The sequence below is a fragment of the Taurulus bubalis genome (assembly GCF_910589615.1).
Source record: "Taurulus bubalis genome assembly, chromosome: 1".
NCBI classification, from domain to species: Eukaryota; Metazoa; Chordata; class Actinopteri; order Perciformes; family Cottidae; genus Taurulus; species Taurulus bubalis.
The window spans coordinates 38,832,467-38,854,847 of NC_136589.1; the positions used below are offsets into that span (position 1 = coordinate 38,832,467).

A 22,381-nucleotide genomic window follows, 5' to 3' on the forward strand; every position below is an offset into this window, starting at 1 on the left:
TCCTGCGATAGATATGGAAAAGTGAGCAACGGAGATCATTTTAAAGCACAAACGCATCACTCAGACTTTCTTTGCATAGACTGCACCACCATTATTGTCCCTCAGACACTCCAGTCATCTTAACAAGTGCAAAGCACTTCACTGACCCCGTTTAATTTGCTATCCTCTAGAGTTTGCTTACTCGTGGGCCCCTTCTGTTCCGAGTCTGCTTTGTAAATGGAAGGTAAGAGCATGACTAATTGCGCTAATTGACCTGAACTCTTTTGGAGTATGATAGGTTAGTTATCACTCTGCTGCATTTATAAACAGTTTAACACAGAGAGAAGTTTAAAGGGGGCATCTCAAACCTTTTGCAGGCCACAACGCTACATATCTCTGTTCTTCACTGTGTTTTCTTTCTTAATAGTCAATGAAAAGTTGTCATATTTACAAGCTGAAGTTGCAACAACAACAAAAATATATATATTCTAAAAGACCTCATTGTAGATTTTATTCTTTTGGTCAATTGAGAAGATGATGGAGAGAGCACGAGGTTATGAGGTTTTCCACCTGGTTATCTCTGGTGCACATCAAATTAACAAATGCCATAATCCCTACGCGTAATCCCTCAAGTAATCGCCATCATTCATAATTCTTTGAGTTTATTTGAATGTCAGTGTTTATTTACATAATCAAGTTTTGGGGAGAAAAGGCTTAGAAACATTATAGAAGGTGTTTTCTTCATCATGTTTAGAGTTGTATTGTCACATTATAGTTGCGTGGTCCTGTGATAAAAACTACAGCCTTTTGACCTCAGCTTCTTTACGTCATATACAGAGAAAAATAAACGAGGTTACTCGGTATCGTCGCACACGTACACGAAAAGCATTCCTTTGAATCGAAAATTCTGAATCAGATTTACATCGATATTTCCCTTTCAGATGCACTCGTATTACACTCCAGTGGAAATTAAATTCTACTGCTAATTCAAGTATGAATGTAGGGGAAACATTTTCAGCTCAAGAACACACAAATAAATGAAATATAGAAAGCGTCATCACATCAGTGTGCAGACAAGTGATTTACTGTCCGATGAAAACACGAAAAGGCTAAAAAATCTTGAATAAAATCACATTAAAAAAAGCAGGCTACCGTGGGAAAAGAACTGCATTTTCCTTTGAGATGTGTTGATCATAAGGATGTCTGAGGATCAAGAGGACAATTTCACTTAAAAACATATTAGAATCGCACGGGTTGTGTCCACAGTCTCTCCGTGAAGTCTCTCAAAAGCAGAGGTTCATGTTTTTATTGTCTTCCACAATATCAAGTATATCACTCTCAAAGAGGTCTTTTTTAAAATAACGTCATCCTTTGCTCATTGTTTTCCACGCTCCTGCTCCGCCTCTTTAGGCCGCGGTCACAGCTTCAGAGCGGCGGCGCCTGTCAGGTGGCGTATTTGAGTTTGGGCGTCTGTGAGTTGCACGAGATGCTGCAAAGGGAAGGAAACCCGGCGGTCATCGCGGTGCCTTGGCTCTCCACAAAAATCGGGTCCAGGCAAGCGACTTTGGCAGCGAAGAAAGCGTGAATACAATGAAGCACGGCGAAGAGGTTTGAGAACTCCAGCTCCTAAAAGACAAGGGGGAAAAAAAACGTACGTAAGTCATACATTTTTTAGAACTTTGTTGCTGTGATTGTCTTGTTGAATAACCGTTTCCTCGGCATGCAGCATTAATGTTCTCTGGTAGTTGAATTACCTTCGCTTCAATAGATTTGGAGTCTTGATTTTGGAATAAAAACTTGATCTTGCTTTTTCCGTCATCAGAGGAGCCTTTTAATTGGGAGAACTTGTATCTCCACAGAACTGCCTGAAGAGAGGAAATTACAACGATTAAAAACTAACTTTAAGTACAACAACAACAAAAATGACTGCGTTTCCTTCTCATTTCATGAATAACGATAATATTGCATGGACCAAGAAATGGAGCGTGTCACCAACTTGTTATTTCTGCGATTAAGGACATTTAACAAGCCGCAGTGATTTCACCTGAAATAGCATAGCCTTGGTGATTCAATTAGTGTTGAGCTGAATAAACAAAAGCTGCACAGGGAGCCGAACGATAGGTAGACAGCTGGCCGCGCTTTCACATGAATCTGTAACTGTTCCTGCCACTGTAATTATTATTGTGACACTAATCAGATTAATTACGGCATAATAAAAAAAAAAAGTTTGACATGCCATAGACAAGAAGTCCCACTGTAATAGAAATCTTTCAAATTCAGAGCAGATATTCACGACTCATCAGAGTGTAACAGGGAGTGTCACCTCTCCAGCTTTCCTTTAAAGCCCACTGTGGCTCTGACAGGTGACGATATCTCCGTCTCCTTCATGTCAGTCACAAGCACCTATAATAGTAGATCTGTACTGAGGCCTACGGCGCACGGAGACACGTTAAGTCTGTTTCCTCATGGGATTCATTCTCATGAGATTCCACTCAGTATTGTTTTAGTTAAAGTAGGTGTTATGCGATCGTATATTTCTACTTTAATACATTTTAGAAGGAGATATTATACTCTTTATCTCACTTTACGCGACAGCTGCAGATATACCTCTTAGGATTTCCCATACAATTATTATTGATACATTGCTGTAGATAAAATTACCCAACAGTATGAATTCATTAAGATAATTTAGCTCACTTTGGCCAGCTACATTGAACTCATTAAAGTCTTAAACATTAATGGAGCAGTAAGTCTTCAATAGTATAATATATAATGATATAGCACCGACAGCAGCCATCCTCCTGCATTATAAGTGTTTTTACATTAGCTATTGTAGGAGCTCCTTTTTTATTTGTTTTGGGTATTTGATTTGTTCGAGATATTCACTTTATAAGTATGAAGTAAGATATTGTATGTTTGCTTGGTATTTGTTTAGATTATATTTTTTTGTAGGAATTAGCAGCACTAGGTTATATATATATATGTATATATATATATATATATATATATATATATATATATATATATATATATATATATATATATATATATATATATATATATATATATATATACAGTAGGCAGGCACGTACAGGACCAGCATGCACCTGGGATGGCTGTTCTTTTTAACCAGAGCAAGCTTCTTCGTTTGCTAAATAAAACACAGAAATGCCAAAATATTTGAATCCACAGTGGATATAATTGTGTTCACTATATCGCTATGGTGCATGAGTGGCATTTTTATTTAAAATCTGATCGAAGTTTGATTTTGATTAAGAACAAAAGCCATCAACCCAAAATGTGAACGTCTCTAGAGATCATTCTCCAGGACCTTTTCAGCGGTGATCCAGCTGGCATGACGGTTTAAATCTGAAGATGTGCAGTCTGTGGCGATAACGGATCTATGAAATCATCTCTTCCATGCTTAGAAATGACTCATCCACTTTAGCAACTGAGTTGTTTAACCGTTTGAAACAAGTTGGGAAGAAAGCAACGTTATGTAACTCCATCCAACCTGCATGTGCTACCATGTGACCGGACCTGGGGGACGTTCAGCCTGCTATCTATTCATGCAGGATCATAGCAATGGTAGTTTTGGGATTATTTTAGCACAGTTATTTATTCTCAGCTCAAGGAAGAATGCTGAAATAATTTTCCAGAACATATTACTGATGTATTATTTTCAATGCGTTTTCAATGATCTGAATACTTCTCCCACCATAGCAATAATGCAGTTTACAGAATGGGATTATCTTCAATTTCTGACATCATTCATATCATATAGATTATTTGTCATGGCCTTTCTGATGCAGTTAATTGTCAAAAGTACCCGTTTGCTTGCCGTTTCCGTCTCTTGGTTTGTGCAGCAGCTCACTCCAGTCTCTGGTGTCAGAGCTGTGGCCTTTGAGTCTCTACTGCTTTGAGAAAAAACATCTTTCGATATGTACAAATATTGTGCTTTTTATTTAATGTTTTGATTTATTGATAGACTGTACCACAGTAAGAGCTTTGTACATTTAACCACTATCTGTACCCATTTGTACTGTGCAGGGTCTCGGGTGAGCGAGAGACTTCCTTAAGAGAGATCTTGACACGACGGCAATATTACGCCGACAGCAGTAAATTAGCCCACATGTCTTTGGACTGTCAGAGGGAATCACACGCATGAGAAGGGGAGCTTGCAAACTTAACGCAGAAAGACCGCAAGTTCAAACTCAGAGCTGTGCTTTATGCTTTTAAATATAAAAATACATGTCTGGTAATACTGTCATCCTTGTTATATACGTATTTTCTTTTTATGTTGTGCCTTATAAAGTAACGTTGCTGCTTTTGATTACAAAAATAGACCCATGGTGAAACATCTCACTGGGTCCGTAGCCAGCAGATTCATTTCCACTTGTCAAATAGAGTCGTCTCCACGCCGTTTCTGATTGAAACCAATTCAAACATGCTTTTTGAAGTTTGCCAACAGCAGCTTTTAATTACAAAGTAATCCCGCCCAGTGTTTTGTCTCCAATTTGAGTTTACATATGGATTGTGTTTTGTGCATTTCTCTCTGTAAACAATACGCTGGCAACATGTCTCTTGTCCTTGGGGGGGACATTGTTGCTTCACATTGCAAGAACGGGGCCAAAATCTTGTAGAACAATATGGCAACGCTCGTTGTCCCGCTCATCCACATAATGTGCACCAGCGGCGTAGTCGGCACACAGCTCTCCGACCTGGGGAAAGGCCAAAATGAACTGCGGGAGGGAGTGAGAGGTTTGAGCCGGGGTGAGGAACCAGCCGTCAAAACAAATGTGATCATACTCCCAAAATGCTCACAGTGCAGAATAAGTTAGTAGCACTAAAAAAAAAAAGGAAAAGAGAGGCTGCTGCATCGCGATTTGCTTCATCCCACTGTGTCTACAGTGCAGTTGCCGGAAAATCTCCCACTGAAAGACTCTCTGGTCCGTATTTTTATTGATGATAAAGTCTCCCACTCACCTTTGAAGCTGCATCAAAGCACACAAAGCCCATGCTGAAGTCCACTGTTAGTCCCATAAGGTGGCTCTCCATGATACAGGCATACGTTTTACACTACAGAATAGGAGAACAAGATGTTACCCAAAAGAGCTACACAAGGACACAAAAGCCTTTATTTTCATTCTAAAAAAAAAAGTCACATGAGCGTAGTCAATTTCTGTGTTAAAACAACTGAGCGGGAACCGTGTGCTAGATTAAAATCATCACAATTCCCGTCACACTGCCTACTGTTCAGGTGCCTGACCTGTATCCTCTCCACCTCCAGGAACGTGGCCATCTGAAAAGCCTTTTCCCAGATCAGCAGCTCGCACTCCAGTTCCACGCTAAAGAACATGTCCTCCCCGCTCTCCGTCTGGACGCTGAAGCAGTGCTTCCTCTTGTCTAGAAGGTCGTTATCCTAAGATAAGACAGTACGGCTGCCATGCTGATCAGGTACAGATGGGCAGAGTGACGTGGAGATAAGACAAAGCGACAGCAATGCAGTTTCCTGAAGCTGAACGGAGGTTTATTTAGTCCGACGGCGGCGGACTGCGGCTTTAAAAGCATTTGAATTATTTTACTCCACATAACCAACACTTACGCGAAAGTAATGTGTATTACATGCACGCCGAACAGCGCAATGTTTTACCATAATGTATCTCGTTAGAACTTTATGTCACCTAAATGGCATTGTGTAACGGCTATGGCAGAGTAGCTGAACTTCTATCTGATCCAACATCAAATTTGCCATCCTGAGTTTCAAGATAATAAATTGCAGATAAATTCTCACAATCAAATTCAAAGTGACCTCCAACCTGCGGAGAATGAACAATGAAATCTGAATCTTGAGTTTCTGTGGGATTTGAAGTAGAACACATGCAAATAAATTGGTGGGTTATATAAGTGCATTCCTCAGTTTTCTACTTTATATTCTCTCAATGTATCCGGTGCGAGCGGTTGCTTCTCTGAATGCTCAAGAAATGAAACCGAAGCGGCTGCCTTACCTTTAAAATCTTGCACATGATTTCGTAAAGCGTAAAGCTTTTCTCTGCTCTAGTCCAGTCCCATGTTGTCACCTGAAACATGTCACATGCATTTTGATTAGAAGAATGGCTCTATTAAAAAAGGGAAAGACAGTCAAACTTAATATTAATAATAAAATAATAAAAAAAAGAATATATATATTTTTGCATAAAATTACAATTTAACCCCACCACCCTTGTAAATGATTGCTAGACATGTCTGACAGTTTACTTTTTTTTTTGTTTTGTATATTTAACACTTTTCATGACACTATTTTAAATACATTTCTGCAAGTATGGTTCTTCAATTAAAAAAACAAAATATTAAAAAGCAGGCTTGTCGTTGTTGCCTGAAAGTCAATGCTAACGTTAAAGCTCTGTGAATTGTGCCGGCATTGACATTGAGGAGTAGCACATGTTCATGTGTTGCAGGGTAGAGCCTTGTCCCTAGTATTGTAATACAGTATTATAAATCAAACAATAATTGAATGTTATTCTTTCTAACATAACTCTGCAATGCCTTAAATGCTAGAAAAACTTGGACGAGCAACACGGTGACCGATTTAGTTATACTTTAATGTTTTGTATATTTAAATACTTGCCAAATTTTGTACAGTTCACTAATTTGGAATTCCTTTCTAAGACAACCCTATACAAGATAACCCCATAATGAGTTAGCTAGTGACATCCCCCTTTCCTTTGGAAGAAACGGCAACGTTAAGTTACCGCTGTAAGCACGAAGCTAGTGGCTGGTCATGCTCATGTTTTCTGCTTTAGAGCAGATGAACACTGTTAAATGCATTCCTTACACTTTTTTTTGGGAGAAGTAACGTTTCCACCCTCCGTGACCCCGAGTATCGCTCTCACTCAGCATGTGCCGGCCTGCAGCGCTGCCAGACGACCCTCACCCGCACCCTAACCCGCCCACTGACATAAAAATCAGCCCAAATCTCCAACTTACCAGAAACCTGTGTAAAATCGTAACAATAGAAAACACAGCTTCATATCTGCAGTAAATAACCGAAGATTAAATGTGTCTGTTTTTCTAGGGGTCAATTATTGATCCGTATTATTGATTTCAGAGCCGTCATCCTGCCATTTGAGGGGGAAATATTCCTCAAACTTCTAGGTAACTCGTCTTTAGTGATGAAGAAGCTTCTCACATCGTCTGAACAAGCGTCTACATTACACCATCCACTCACATTAGCATATTCCATTTATCTGAGCAAATTCAAGTTGAGCAGGCAATTCCAGTTTCCTATCAATCTTTTCTCATCTCCAGCACCATCAACAACTTATCCTTCTTGTCATAATCACTTAAGTGGCTGGCAGAATGTAAACAGATTTAATGATCATCATCAATCAAGGGGAAGATCAATGCAGCACAAAGGACGATGAGTGAGCCGCTTCCTTCTTTTCTTTCCGAACAGGAAAACATTTTCTCCTTCAACAATACATTAACGCGATGTGAAAAATCTCCCGTAGAGTTTTGAACAACGTTCAATTCAAACAGAGCCGTCTGATGGTTGAAAGAGGAAGTTAGGCAAGACAAATGAGGATCAAGTAAAGACTTACAGGAGGTGCTGAGAACTTAAAGAGGGAGGAACCACGCAACGCGAGGAACTTCGGCGAATACATTCGGTCCTGAACGGAGTCCTGCTCCTTCTCGTCGACCCAGCCCATGTAGATAATCTATCGGACAGGGGAAGACGTAAATGTGCATTTATGTCACAATATCATAATACTTCTCTTCTCCGGATCTATACTAAAAGTATCAATACTACTGACACTAAGCTTTGTTTTCAGTGTCAATACCGCATCAATAGGATCAATGCTAAATAAAATGCATGGTGTCATGGTGAAGAAGACTCTTCTCGGAGGATACTGAAGAGTCTGTGCCACAGTTTTAAGCATGTCTATATAATTTGTTTTTATTCCATATTAAAAATGTCTTTTGTTTCAGAATGTATGTGATGAACTAATTCACTTAACTAACATTTCTATGTATCGACCACCCCAGGTTTTCGTTATTTTCGTTACATGAGATTTTTGCATTTGAGTTTTTTTCACGTGGGTAAAAGAATAAAACATAAAACATGTATAAAATATTTAACAATATGTGTATACATTTAGTTTGCTTACATTGCAAGGATCAAACCACATTCACAGAGGTTATTAGTATTACAAATAATTTAAATGTTTTTTTGTCCTCTCCAAATTTGAACTTGAATGTCATGAATAAGGCCTGAATATTCAACTTAATTGAAAAATACTTGTGAAACAAAGTTATCAGGGGCATGAAAGATTACCATTCAGGTACTCCTATTTTTAGGAGATAAAATATCTGACAAATCAAGGTACAAAATCACACAAACATCCAATACATCCCTCTTGTAACATTTCCCACAGCTGTCTAATACACGTCTGAAGACGTAGAAACAGTATAAACAGTATCTGTCACAGTATTTATTGTCATCCCACATATAGTATTCAGGGAAAAAACGATGGGAAGATAAAGATAAATAAAGCAAAGCAAATGTTCAGAGACATGATTTAAAAAGAACAAGTGCATCTCAACATCAGTACTGATTAGATTCTGGGTGATTGCAACCAAAGTAAAATGTTTGCTGGCTTTTCTGTTTGGAGTCTTTCCACTGATGGCGACACAAGCGAGTGAAAGATTCGGGACAAGTAGTCACGTCTCACGCCGCTTTCTTTCTTAAAAAGAATTGTCAAGTGAATTCACGCGTTTTTTTCATGCGGCACAAAATTAGCAACAAAAACGGAGCATCCCCGTGTGGAGACGGAGCGATGACGCTGGAAGTCAGCTGACGAAGGCGCTCAAGTTTTTTTCGGATAATTTCTCAGTGGATGTGTTTTAATGATGCAAACACTCTCCTCATGTTGCAATAGTTGGCAAGATTGTACCGTGCCCTTTCTGTGACTGGCTGCCCTGATTAGATTCACTTGTGTGATGTTTTACGAGATGAGAATAAAATGCACAAATTAAAGTCGGCCAGAGCACAAAGATAATCTAAACAAGGAGAAACACCTTACCTGCTGGTTAACTGGAAAATTTCGGTTAATCTTCTTCACCTGTTAAAATTTAAAAAGAACATCAATAACTCATTAAAATAGCTTCTGCCAACAATCAGACACCAATTACTGGCAGAATATCAAGCAGTTGTGGGACCCACAGGGACTCACGATCAGTAATGTGTCTCTGAACAAATAAACGGTGTCCTCGCAGAACCTGTGCTAACATGTTAACCACAGCACTGAATGAATACTGTTATAGCTACTTCATTTAGTCAATGCATGCAAATTACAAAATGAGATAGATAGTCATTCCCACAAAGACCCGAGGCTCTTCCGAAAAAAGAAAAAGAAAAAAATTAAAAGAAAATCCATTTAAAAAAATCCATTCTCTATGTGATAAAAAAAGCGGGGCAACTACCGAGAGAGCAGTCAGGCTTTAAATGAAAACATTCTGCTCAGATCACAGGTATCACTCGCTGCTAATCCTACACTATACTATTCTATCAATATATATATATAACTGTTTCTTAGCAGCAGAACACCAAATTAAGCCGTCCAGACCTGAACTCGTCCTCTTATAGAGGCGAGTCACAGCTGCTTGATTTGAAATGTTTGGGCTGAAACGAAGAAGCGAGATAACTGTCAAGATTGGAGCCGGGTTTTGGATATTTGAGGGCAGAGACCAGGGGTTTGTTCGGATTCAGCCACTGGTTGTCGTGTCACCTGCCGCTGACACGAACAGGGAAGTGTCCAGTTCTTTAAGTTATACTATAAATCAGGCAACTCGCAGTCAGTCCAAGAATACATACAGGAGAACTTTAACCGGGGTGAAAGGTACACTAAAGTAATGAAGGAATACTCCATTGCATGTACTCAAGTAACTTTTTAACCAATAGAAAACCACTTGGGCTATTTTAATAATTTGGGTGTTATAATAAAAGGCTACACATGTGAGATTTTCTTCAGATGTCTAAATATCAGTCTGGTTACTGGTTAAGAGTAAATGAAGATGCCACACAGAAAAGAATGAAAAGGTTTCAGGTCCGCCTAGAAAAAAAGCACTTTCAGGATGATTATTTCTTTGAAATGATGCAGCAGTAAGGTCCAACTAAATCATAGCACAATATGTGAACATTCTCTCTGCAAAGGTTGACTTTGATAAAGTGAAGCAGAGAGAGTGTTTAGTACAGAGAAAATATTTGCGAGCATCTGTGACATTTTTATTTTTTCATGTACTAAACCATATATTTCACTTGTATATTACTGATGGTGTTCAATACATCCAAATGCAGCAGTTTGGGGCTTTTTTTCATAAAACAAGCTATGATTTACAGTTTAATACAACAATCGCTCAGTCACCCCCCTAATGCAGCATATTCATTACTTTTAATCCGTCACATTTGGATGCATTCTACTTGTATCTATGTATCGCGCATTCATGATGCGTTAAGAAGCCGGTGGTCAGCCTGTCTCCTCCAAGCTGATCCCAGGTCTGCTGCCGCTCTTAAAAGCTACCGCAGCCACCTCGACTCTCTGTTTCAAAGCACCACAGCGTTAGTAGAGTGACCAAATGATGTACGCACACGGAGACAAACTGCTTTTATTTCATGCAGACATGACGTGTATGTTTCAACCACAGATGGTTAAAGTGACGAATTGAACCCGCATGTTGAACATGTAATTAATGATGAAACATCACAGCATCACCTCCTAATTGGCCTAACGGAGCCATCTGATAAGAGACATTTTCAGAGAGATAAGAGACTGATTTGGCCTCTGATGTAATTGATGTGCTCTGTGGCTGTCTCTGATGGGAACTGGGACTTAATAGACGCGGTCCATTATGCACATGATTTGGTGATTTATTTGCCAGATCAAGTATGGCATGTGAAAAAGAAAAAAAAGTACTTATTGGTGTACTCAGAGTATAATATTAACGTACTATTTTGAGATCACACTTGAGAGATTCAGACTGGGAATATAGTCTGGTATATATGAGGCAGGTTATCCAATCAGGAGACAAGGATTTGTCGTTACATCACAAATACATACAGGTGTGTGTTCACGTCTTTACCTGAGGAAGACCATCTGTGGTGGAAATAATTCCACTCATATCCACATTAGTAAAAGTACTTACCCTCCTCCTCTACCCACCTCTGCTCGACACGTGCTTTACTTGACTTTCGAATCCACTGAACTTTACGGATATATTGTATTTTACTACATTAATGTGACAGCTGCAGCTCCTCATAGAATATCATATATGATAATCATTTTTTGTAATCATATACAGGCTCAACACTAACTGTCCCTCAGCTTTTGATTGCTGAAACAAAACATTTGGTGGACATTTTGAATCACCTTATATTTTGAGTAATTAAGATACTATGCAGTTATATGTCAGCTTAATAATGATGACATATACACGTGTGTGTTGTACATGCTTTGCAGTATCATTTTCTGTCCAGCTCAATGATGCACAGATTTGTTTTTGGTTCATCTGGTTACTACTTTAACAAATATTCTATTATAATGTATTTATTTCGGGGTCACTACTTGTAAATGCCAAAGGCCAAGAATTGGTTGCCAACACAGTAGTACATTTAAAAACATTGAGATTGAAAAGCATGTTCCTAAAATGCCCCATAGACACTATACTGTGGATTTTTAAAGAGCGTTTTAATTGAAATGACATATTCCATACATACCCCACATTTCTATGCTAGTGTTTTGTAACACTATAATATTGATGCACCTTTCTGTACAGTGATTTAACGACGTTTGTTCAAGACAAACGGCTCAGTTACATTTTATGACAGCTATCAAAGAAAGACTGAAGCTGCTCTGCAAGCAAAGCATGACCCTACTTTTAATTATGTCCCTGGTGTTCATATATTTGTAAGTGTTTGTGCTATTTTTGGCCATTTGTACGCCCCATTTGTAAGGTTTCCTATTTAACTGCCCAATTATTCTATTTACAAACAAAAAAAAGGTCTATCTATGAATATGTATTTTGACTTTGAGAAACAGGTGAACACTTGATAAAACAAGCCCCTGACGTATTCTCAAGTTTTACAGTTGTTGTTGTTGTTGTTGTTTTAAGGTCTTTGTGGGACTCGTCCAATAAATCAATCAATAAAATCACTTTATCTGTCCCAAAAGGGCAATTGCTTGTGCAGCAGTGAAATGGAAAACAAAAAGCATACCAATACAGCACATAATAACCAAAAGACGCAATACATTACAAAAATAAACAGTGTCACAAAATGTAAACCTTAAATTTGGAGTAGAAAATAAGAAATAGTGTTATTACTGGGACCCAATTTAGTTGAAGGATGGTGAACAAAAGTTCTCCTTTTATCTGTTATATCTTTTTTTAAAGCGTAAGGTCTGTCTACTACTGGACATTTAAGGTCACAAGAATCCTACATGACTTTTCTTTGAATGCCGCCATGAGGATGAAACATGGACATATATGGATGAATCCTAATAACTTTGGTGATCCTTTCACTTTTCATCTCGCGACAAAAATCTACACTTGACCGATACTTTGGTTTATGATTAAATAACTGCAGAACTAATGCCATTCTCACCAGCCTCTGTCGTGCTTTGTGTTTACTGCTAGTAAGCAGACGGTCAACATTACACCACTTTGGCATTTCAGCTCAAGTGACAATAAACGATCTCCTTCTTTAAAAGTAATGCAGGTCATTAACTGAGAAATACTGAAGCTTATTAATAAATCGACATCGTTGCCGGTTCGGTGGTATCAAAATCAAAATGTCTTTTCAATTAGACATCTGTTTTTCTCCTGCAGAAATCTTTCTGTCCTACATCCGCCTAGTTTGCTGTAGCTCACGCACACGCCTCAGTAAAAGCAAAGGCCAGAGAATGAGAAATGCACTCTCCATTGTTGAGGCCGTTCTGGCAGTGAGTGATTAGTGTAATGCTCAGTGTGTCGCTCACTTCATCCACTCCAATTAACCAGGCCTCCATTATTCCCTGGAGACCCTCTCTCACACAAAGCCTCACCAGCGGACACACGATCAGTACAAATCCCTGTTTTTCCACTTCCCCGTCATGTGGAGAACCAACACGAAACTGACTGGTTACATATGTTTATAGATGGCGGCTTACTAGACTCTCTAAAAAAAAGTAACTTATCATATGATGATTGGAAATACACCATGCTCAAGGTTTTGTATGAGTCACCGCACAAGATGGAGCCTGTTAGCAGTGTTTGTATTTGACCTCCCTCCCATCTCGCTGAGCAGCATCACCCATCTGGAAACACGCTTTGTTGTCCCCACCCCGCAACAATATGCTCACAACGTGAGAAAGACCCAACACTGTAGTTATATCTTTGTTTCTCGCTGCACCCTGCCATCATTATTGTTGAACGTATTATGTTGAATTATAGATAATAAGTGAACAGGTTTGGCGGGAGGGAGCAAGTGAAGTGCAGCGCAACTGCTGTTATTGTGACCCTGGACTCGTAGAAATAAGTATGTCTGTTACTTATAGAGTGAAAAGACATTATTATGCGTCCAACTTAATGCTGTGACATTTACAAAGGGGCTCTTCTGCATCAACTCCCACCCCAACAGGTTATTGGTTCACATTGGGCGGCAGTGAGAGGCGGCAGAGCAAACAGGTGTCATTATTTCATACTCACATTGTGCTTGGTGAGACAGGAGATGTTGCTCGCCAAGGACTGAAGCCAGTCCAAGCAGTCCTCCGCTGTGAGGAACTGGATCACTCCGCTGCAAACTCCGTCCACAGCTATGACCTGGAAAGCATTTTTCCTGAAAGAATTAAGAGAAAAATGGAAGATTAATGGGGGGGATTTGGCATTGATGAACTACAAATTACATCCTTATGGTCAAGGAAGCGATCACTTTCTATTTATGTCAGTAGAGGATGAGAAACTTACTGGCAATATGTCATTTTTTCTCAACTTTAGTTTCGGGTGGTCGAAGCATTTATACCATTTCATTTCATCCCAGCATGTAACATTCACACGTAACACTTTTTATCTGACGTCTCAGGAAGAACAAAATATTTATATAGTTTTGGCCACTTGGGGGCAATGGAGGCAAGTTGTGTGAACACAACACTGACATATTATCCTTTTTTAGGTTGATATAGCAAACTCGTCTGCAAATGAAAGTCAAATATTAACTCTCTTTTAGCTCCGTTTTTGTTGTGAAAAATGTGACTTCTCCACTATGTTCACCAGCTAGTCGCTAATGGCTGTCTGGTACCGACTGATAGTGCTTAGTAGTTCTTTTGAGCTTTTTTTGCCTGTAGCTGCCTGATGCAGCCACACTGTGAGAGCGGTGAGAGTGAACCAAAACAGAGACGTTGGAGCTAAATAATGAGCTGAAACTCTATAAAGCGCCGTCAATTCAAGGGGAAGAGCAAATTCAGGTGATGAGTCTCAGAAGGTTCATCACATACGAGCGACCCCTTTCACATTGTCATTTGATACATTGTGATCATAAAAATATTGACTGTAAGCTGCTTTTAACGTATTAACACATTTTCAAAAGCAGCCTACTCAGAAAGATAATAAAGGAAACATTTGTTACTGTGATATGTTTTATGTGCTAAAAGATGTTACGTTGATCTTCATTTTTGCCCCAAAATAAAGTGAACCCATGAACTGCATGTCTAATCAATCTAAAAATGCATAATATCCATTAATTGACTCAAACATGCCAAACCACAAGTGTGGTCCATTTAGAGGCAATCCACAAGATTGCCGTTTCTAAAAATTCAAAATGTATTTATTGACAGCCAAAGGGCTTATTAAGTCAAGCATCCACTATTCAGTATCTGTCATACTGCAACACCACATTTTGCTTATCTAATTGTGTTTAAAGGGATAAGACTAAATGGGCGAAAACAAATATTTTTCCAGATGAAGGATGGCAGTCTGCTCCATAAAAAAAGCAAAAACAAAGCACTTAACGGGTAGTAGATCTTAGCCCTGCCGGCCTGTACAGCCTTACAGGGAGACGCCAGCTCTGCAAGTGAGAACAGACACCACTGACCCCTCGAGATGAAGTCCCGCAGCTCACCTGCAGACGTCAGAGCCGGGATCGTACTGCGACAGGCGTGAGTGAAGCAGTGGAATAAGGCGCAGGTCCACCCATCTCTTCTCCCAGCGAAGCCCCGGAGACGTGGGCCAGGACGAGCAGGACAGCGTGTCCTGCAGGTGTGCGAATCGCAATTTAGAGGAGCCGGTAGTTTCCCCGCCTCGCACATTTCAAACAATAGACGTACAAGAGTCCTGCTGCTGCTGCTGCAGTTGCACAGGCAGGCCCAGCGAGAGCGAGCTGCAGAGGAAAGCTGATTCACCCTCCTCAAAAAGATAAAGATAGAGCATCCCGGTTATCAGCGAGGCAGCGACAGTTGCATGGAAACAACTTTCTGGCACCGGGCTCGCCGCTGCATGGTTACAGAGGGCCAGTTATAGAATCAGTCAAATAAGAAGCTAATGAAAAAAGAAAGTACCGTGTTGTTGGGATGGTAGTTTAAGTGCAGGCCGCTATCGCACAGAGGCGAGGAGGTCCCACTACTCTGGTCGCTGGGGATGCCTGAATGTACAGCAGGGACACACACACACACACACACACACACACACACACACACACACACAAAATAAAGCCAATACACCCTCCAAACTCAAAACAACACCAAAAATCGATTTCATGGTTTCCAACTGCAACTAAAGTGTGCCACTCTGTTCTCCTCCACTCTGCTCGGTGCCAATTTGTATTCAGTTGTCTGGTTGGATGGCCGGTCCACCTGGCCTACATACGCGTATGAAAGGATTTCATGAGAGCTTTCATGTCCGATGACGAGTGATGAAGCTTTCCCTCGCAAGAGCAATCAATTGCACCACAATGGGCAACGTCAATTCTTTCAGTTTAGTCTTTACCCCTCTCGCTCAATATCTTTAGGAAAGTGAAACAACTGAATTTATATGTTCTCATTCTCAAAGTGGCTCTTCGTTACAGTTTATTGTCACCAGGACAACCATTTATAATACCAGCTATAAATACTCTTGGTTAATTATTTTTGCAGTGCGGTGATGGTAATTATAGGTCAATACTTTAATGAAAGAGTGCATGTAGAGGTTTCTTACATGTGCAGTCTTCGCACACGGGCAGTTTCAGAAAGGCTGGAGTCTTCTTTAGGAACGAGACATTAAGAGTCACTTCTTCGCCAGCATTTCTCAAAACCTGGACCTGGAAAGTAAAAAACAGCGGGATATCTTTTTTTTGCAGAAGCTGTAAACTGCAAGGTTTTCTGCCGATTGCTTGCTGTAATGAAACATGTTGCGCTGACGCCTCTCTAAGAATGGGAAAGCCAAGATAAGAGATTTACACAGACTTACACACATATTTCTTGCAGTTACATTTACAAAAAAAGAGCATGAAACAGAAACAATTGGCTTTACATGTCAAAAAAGATAGAAATCCTTAAGTGAGACAAGATAAGCGGCTGAAAGAACGGTTGCAGCGCAACGTTGCAAAATATGAGATATGAGATGACAGCTTACCACTTCCTCGTGGCGATAACTTCTAACGTTTATTCCATTTATCTGGAAACAACAGGAACAGGGTTACCCTAAATAATACTGCTGGCACCACATCACTGTAACTCCAACTTCAAAATGATTAATGAGGAAAGCACAATAACTGTTATGGCATCTGCGCTGAAAACTGTAAACAAGAAAGTCACATCCACAGCCGCCATGATTACAGAGCGGCTTCGGCTGAATCGGAAATGTTTCCACTGCACCGGATGCTTTTTTTGTTGGTTTTGTTGGTGATTGCATGTAACAAATGAAAGATCTAGGATGTGACATTTAGGAATATGCAGTTTTTTGGACATGTGGGACATGTATTATTAAACATACAGTGTGTGTTATTTTTGCAGAGTAGGATGAGGTGTGTAAACAAGAGCGTTGACATTTTACCTGAAGGATGCCGTCTCCGATGAAAAGCAGCCCAGAGAGTTCAGCTGGAAGTAAAAAAAAAATTACAAATCACTTAAAAACAAACTAGGGGAGGAAAATAGATGGAGCTGTAAATATTTTTCCAAAAACAACAATATACCTTTTTGCTCTTTTGATATCTTTGATATTACAACAGGGATGTTGTGCTCCGCTCCACCCTGAGGACAAATACAATTACATTGAATTACAAGAGAACCGCAAACACTCGAAAGAAACTCAATTTTCAGCGAGTCCCTCAGCTTGCGCGGTTATTTCAGTTTGACAAGAAAATGATCAATAACACTTGTTCGGACTTAATTTAAAGCAGTTGAGACGGGCAGCCTAATCAGATGGGATCTAAATTACCTTGATGCTCAGGCCGAACCCTCCAATTGTCTGCCTCCTGATCGTTACAGTCCTTTCCTGGAAGAGATTCAGTTAGAACCGAGAAACGAGGTCAGACCGATGCTGAACCTGAGCTCAACACAAGTGGGGAGGGCTGTCAAATGTAATCAACATTAAATCAAATGGGGAGAGATAAAAAGCAACACAAAAAAGTGATATATCTTTATTTGTTTTTGTGAGGCACATCATATTTCTTTTTAAATAGTATAGTGTGTTTTCAATAATAATTATACATGGTATAGTAGGAAGTGGTGATAATGCAATATTATAATGTTGTACTTGTTTGTTTGTACAAATTCGTGATTTTTTTTTACATACATTTGTAATATAATGATATATTCTGAAAAATGCCCATCCAGAGCAATACAGTACAGAAACACTATATATATATATATATATATATATATATATATATATATATATATATATATATATATATATATGTATATATATATGTATGTATATACATATACATATATATATATATATATGTATATATATATATACATATATATATATATATATACATATATATATATATATATATATATATATATATATATCTATATATGTATATATATATATATATATCCAAGGCTGTGTATGTTTTGACAAATAAGTGGTGGGTTAATGTAAAATGAACAATAAAGTTTAAACTTTTCTTTATTGTCAGCACCAAGTTTATTGAAAATGCAATATTTCTCTCATACTGCAGACTTTTGCCAGGCGGCAAATTCCCAATATGTAACAACAAGAGCTTTATTTTTGAGCCACAGGCTTCAATAACCACAACAAACTCACAATAACCTGAAACAATAACAACATATCCAGACTTATTTATAAATCTGGATGTGAGATTTGGACAGTTTGTTGTCCAATCCCCGTCTCTATTTGAACTTCTCTTATTCATGAAAGATAATTCATGTTGTTGATTTTCTATGTAAGTCTGTGGATCCTAAGAGAAAGTGTTGGTCTCGTATCAGGGATGTTTTTTTTTTTTTAATATTGACTGTAATTGTTGCAGATATTTGTGCCTTAACTCCCTTTTCTAGTGGTTGTTGTCTAGAATACAGATGTTGATGTATCATATTAGGAATTTGGTGTCTGACTCATATACATACATACATACATACATATTTAGTGCCGACAGTGTGCAGGAAGTCAGCGCTTTCTTTGAAATGTATGAGTGTAAATTGGTCGACGAGGCTAAGAAAGTCTTCACTTGGAGTACCTGATATGCTAATGCAGTACTACTGGAACATATCCTCTCGCTTTACGATAATTAGTCACCGTGTTTCAGAGGACACAGGCGCTTCCTCTATTTATCTTTGAGGGTTCATACAGCAACATCACTGAATGAATAATTCCCTTTTGAGAGAGGTAATGGACTCGGGCCTCAGTGGAGTAAAATTATTAATGTTAAATAAAAGTTGTCAGACGGAGGATGACAAGTGCGGCTTAATTATTAGGCTACATGATCCAGCAGGTAAATCACTATTAAATAGCTACAATTGATTCACGAGGAATAGATGAAATTATGTATATTTGTTATTAGACATTCAGAGTGTTCTCCGTATCTTTGCGCTGTAACCTTCATGTATTGTGCGGTACACGTTATTTCTCAAGAACCGCTCATCCAAAACAGACCTGTCATGGCACGACATCATTTTGGTGCAAAAGCTCACACAATCATTTCATGGCTTAAAAAAGTAATAAAGGTGTCCTGTAGATTTTCCGGTCTCTTCATCTGTTGTTGAACGTACTGTAGCAACTAATCCTCGCACAACGGATTGTACGATATCTGTTATAAATAAGCGTCCTTCACAGGTAACTTAGTTTTATGTGACACAGAACAGTGGTCTCCTGGGTAAAAGATTGTTTTTTTTTGTTCATCCATCGCCCCATGTGTAGGTACAACTCGTGTAGTAGCGAGCGACGGGGAACGAGCTGTACCCAGCATGCCGTTCGGCGGTGTAACAGTTAATAGGGGGTACCCTCTCAGTACGCTACGCAGCGTGTGTGTGTCGCTTACATAACACACAGCTAACAAATATGTCCCAAAGATCTCGAGGGCTCACACTCAACGCTACACTTTCTCGGGTGCTTAACAATCCACGCCAAGTGTGAAGTCAATCGGATGAACGGTTGTTGAGAAAAATCAAAAGAACCGACAGTGAGACAGACAGAGGCTGCTTCCAGTTTAGTTAGATGAGCATGTGAAGTGTGGCACAGCGGCGGTTAGTGATTATAAGACGGGCTGGGTTACTTACGCTTGAATAAAACGGCTCTCCTGACACACAGATGACATCTTGTTCTTGAATGGTCAGAATATCTTTAGCCAAGTGCAGTCGAATATTAAACGGATCCTCATTACCTTCTTGCATCAAATAAATCCCAGTCTTTGTCTGCGAACAGTCAGAAAGATAAAATCATTCATCATCCCTCCGTGACTAAATTAACTGGCCATGAAATGAAATGTTGTTGAATACTCGCTGCAGGATGAACATGGAAATTAGGATATAGAGCTTTGGTGACGTCTATTTTTTTTTCTACTTTCCTTATTGGAACAAAATAACCACATTCAGCATCTCTGAGTGATACACACATATTTTTATATATAAAACATATAGGGAATAATGAGCCAACGCTCTGAGAAGCAGCATTTTATGAGTCTTGTGCTTTGAAAACATGCACGCTGAGGGAAAAAAATTATAAGATCTAATTTGTTCTACGTGTAACGCTGATGAGGATGATGGCTAATTAAGAACCTGTGAAATTAAGTGGCTGGAACCAAGCTCGCCCTCCACATTTGAATTTCCCTGCTTCGCACAAGCAACTGTTTCCAATGATCCATTTAAAATGTGCTAATCCGCATAAATTTGCATCCTGCGTATCCCTCCTCCTCCCTGGCTAATTGCAATGCCTGTCCTGTCCTTGACTTAAAAAAGGTCTAAATAAAAGAAGCACCTTCACCTGACAAGACTGCTAATAGATTTTTTTTTTTTAACCCCAGTGTCAGCGTCCTTGTCACCAGGGATACGCCACTCATCAGTTAACAAGACAGCCGGTTGCACGGCCGCTATTCTTAGAGTCTCTCCACTGCAGGTTAAAACTTGAATCAAAGTCAGTTTATGCAGCGTATTATCTGACGCCCGTAATAAGGAATGTGAAGAAATGAGCCTCCGGGTTGCAGCTGCAGTGTTAGAAAAGAAATGAGGGGCACATTAATTCACATTATTTGAAGTAACGTGTGTGCGAGAGTCATTACCCGAGCAAAATGAGGGCAGTAGTGCCATAATTGTATATAGCTGGGTCAGACCGCGTCTCACGTGGAGGAGCGTTGTTTGACCTGCTGAAGCACTTGCATTGCACATAATTAGCCTTATCAGTGATCCCATTGTGTGCTCATCTATCACTCTCTCCTTCAAACAGCCCTCCAGAATTATCTCCAGCATCGTCTCTAATCTGAAATCGTGCACATGAGTATTTCCAATGCAGGATATGCAACAAGGACGTCTCTATCTAACCCAGGGGTGTATGGGGGGATGGGAGTAGTGGAACTAATTGACAAGGGACACATATGGGAAGGCCAGGTATTAAAAGTTTAGGTTTTTAAGTTATTCGCATTGTTAGAAAACTATTGCTTCTCGCTGACTAAAAGGTTTGTCAGATTATTTCTTGTATCTAAAACAATATTAGGCCTCTGTAGTTTCGCTGATGGCAAGGACTTCAGTTGAACTTTGAAAAATGTGTTATGTTAACGTAAAATCAGGCTACAAAAGGAAAAACGAAAGTCAGAAGTGTCAACTTGATGAATGAATCAACACTGGCCTCAGTTTGACAAACAGCCACAAAAAGTGGATCAACTGAAGGTCCGTCATCCTCCCGTTACTGAGGATTTGAGTTCATAAAGTGGCCACTAAAGTCACTTCAATCAGTAATGTACTGCATTTGACAAATATATCCATCATAAATAAAAGGAAAGATTAAAAAGGAATGACATTTCGAAAAATAGTATGCTAACCGATAAGCGTTTGTAAAAATAAAAAACTAATTAGCAACGCAAAGATCTTTATCAAGTGAGCATTGCTAATTATGACTTTTTGCTTTTTGCGGAGCAGCGGCTATTTGGATTTTCTCTTCAAGAAGCCTGTTTCATTATATGTGTTTACTTGTTGGTGAAGTTATTTGTGCAAGTGTAACAATGGATGGATTATGAGGCTACATGCACAGGACAACAGATTTATGTGCCGTCTAGCCGGCACGCTTTCATTGATGTTTCAGGCACTTGGAAATGCTAAGGCTGTTTCTATAATCAGTCAATTTACTGTCAAAGTATTGCATTGATTGAATCCTACTAACCTCTTCATTTGAAGTCTTGAAATCCATGTGCTACTGCGCAGTGAGGGATACTGCAACGCCGGAAAAACAAGATTGAGTTAGTCCGTGGAGGAAAAACACGCTGTAGTGAAAAAGTACATCCGATTCAACCTAGCATTGTTAGCGGGACACCTATTTTCATTTTAGTTCTGCCTTTCTCATATATACTCATATAAACTATATAGATATATACTCATATAAACTCCTAGATATCTAACTCGACTGGAAAAAATTCCCCATGGAGCAATCCTGGGAGAATACTGGAGACCATTAAGCGTTAATGCATAATTCATGAGCAAAGGTGAGAACCCATATCCTAATAAATGTCTCAATATTGAATCCAGCGCTCCCAGAAATTAACTGTGTTGCTGCAGCTGATGCCTTGTCAGAGATACAAACTGGGCCACTGCAGGAGAAAATAGCACAGTTTAAGTACAACAACCTGACACCTATTGTGGTTTTAGAGCGACACAACCATTATACGCCACACATTTCTTTTTAAATGATCGTACCTGCTACATACAGACAGACACACAAGTAATAC

General features: G+C 39.3%; 1 protein-coding gene across 1 annotated transcript; it reads right to left on the minus strand.

The window, feature by feature from the left end:
• Positions 1–1,422: 1,422 nt before the first annotated feature.
• Positions 1,423–21,846, minus strand: sntg1 (syntrophin, gamma 1; the record flags this gene model as incomplete). Its single annotated transcript, XM_079230303.1, has 17 exons — positions 1,423–1,605; positions 1,734–1,844; positions 4,966–5,058; positions 5,249–5,401; positions 5,988–6,059; positions 7,581–7,697; positions 9,063–9,101; positions 13,720–13,849; positions 15,128–15,258; positions 15,564–15,646; positions 16,198–16,300; positions 16,615–16,656; positions 17,035–17,078; positions 17,174–17,231; positions 17,419–17,475; positions 19,728–19,862; positions 21,820–21,846. The coding sequence occupies 17 exons, from the start codon at positions 21,844–21,846 to the stop codon at positions 1,423–1,425; spliced, it is 1,578 nt and encodes a 525-aa protein (XP_079086429.1).
• Positions 21,847–22,381: the final 535 nt, after the last annotated feature.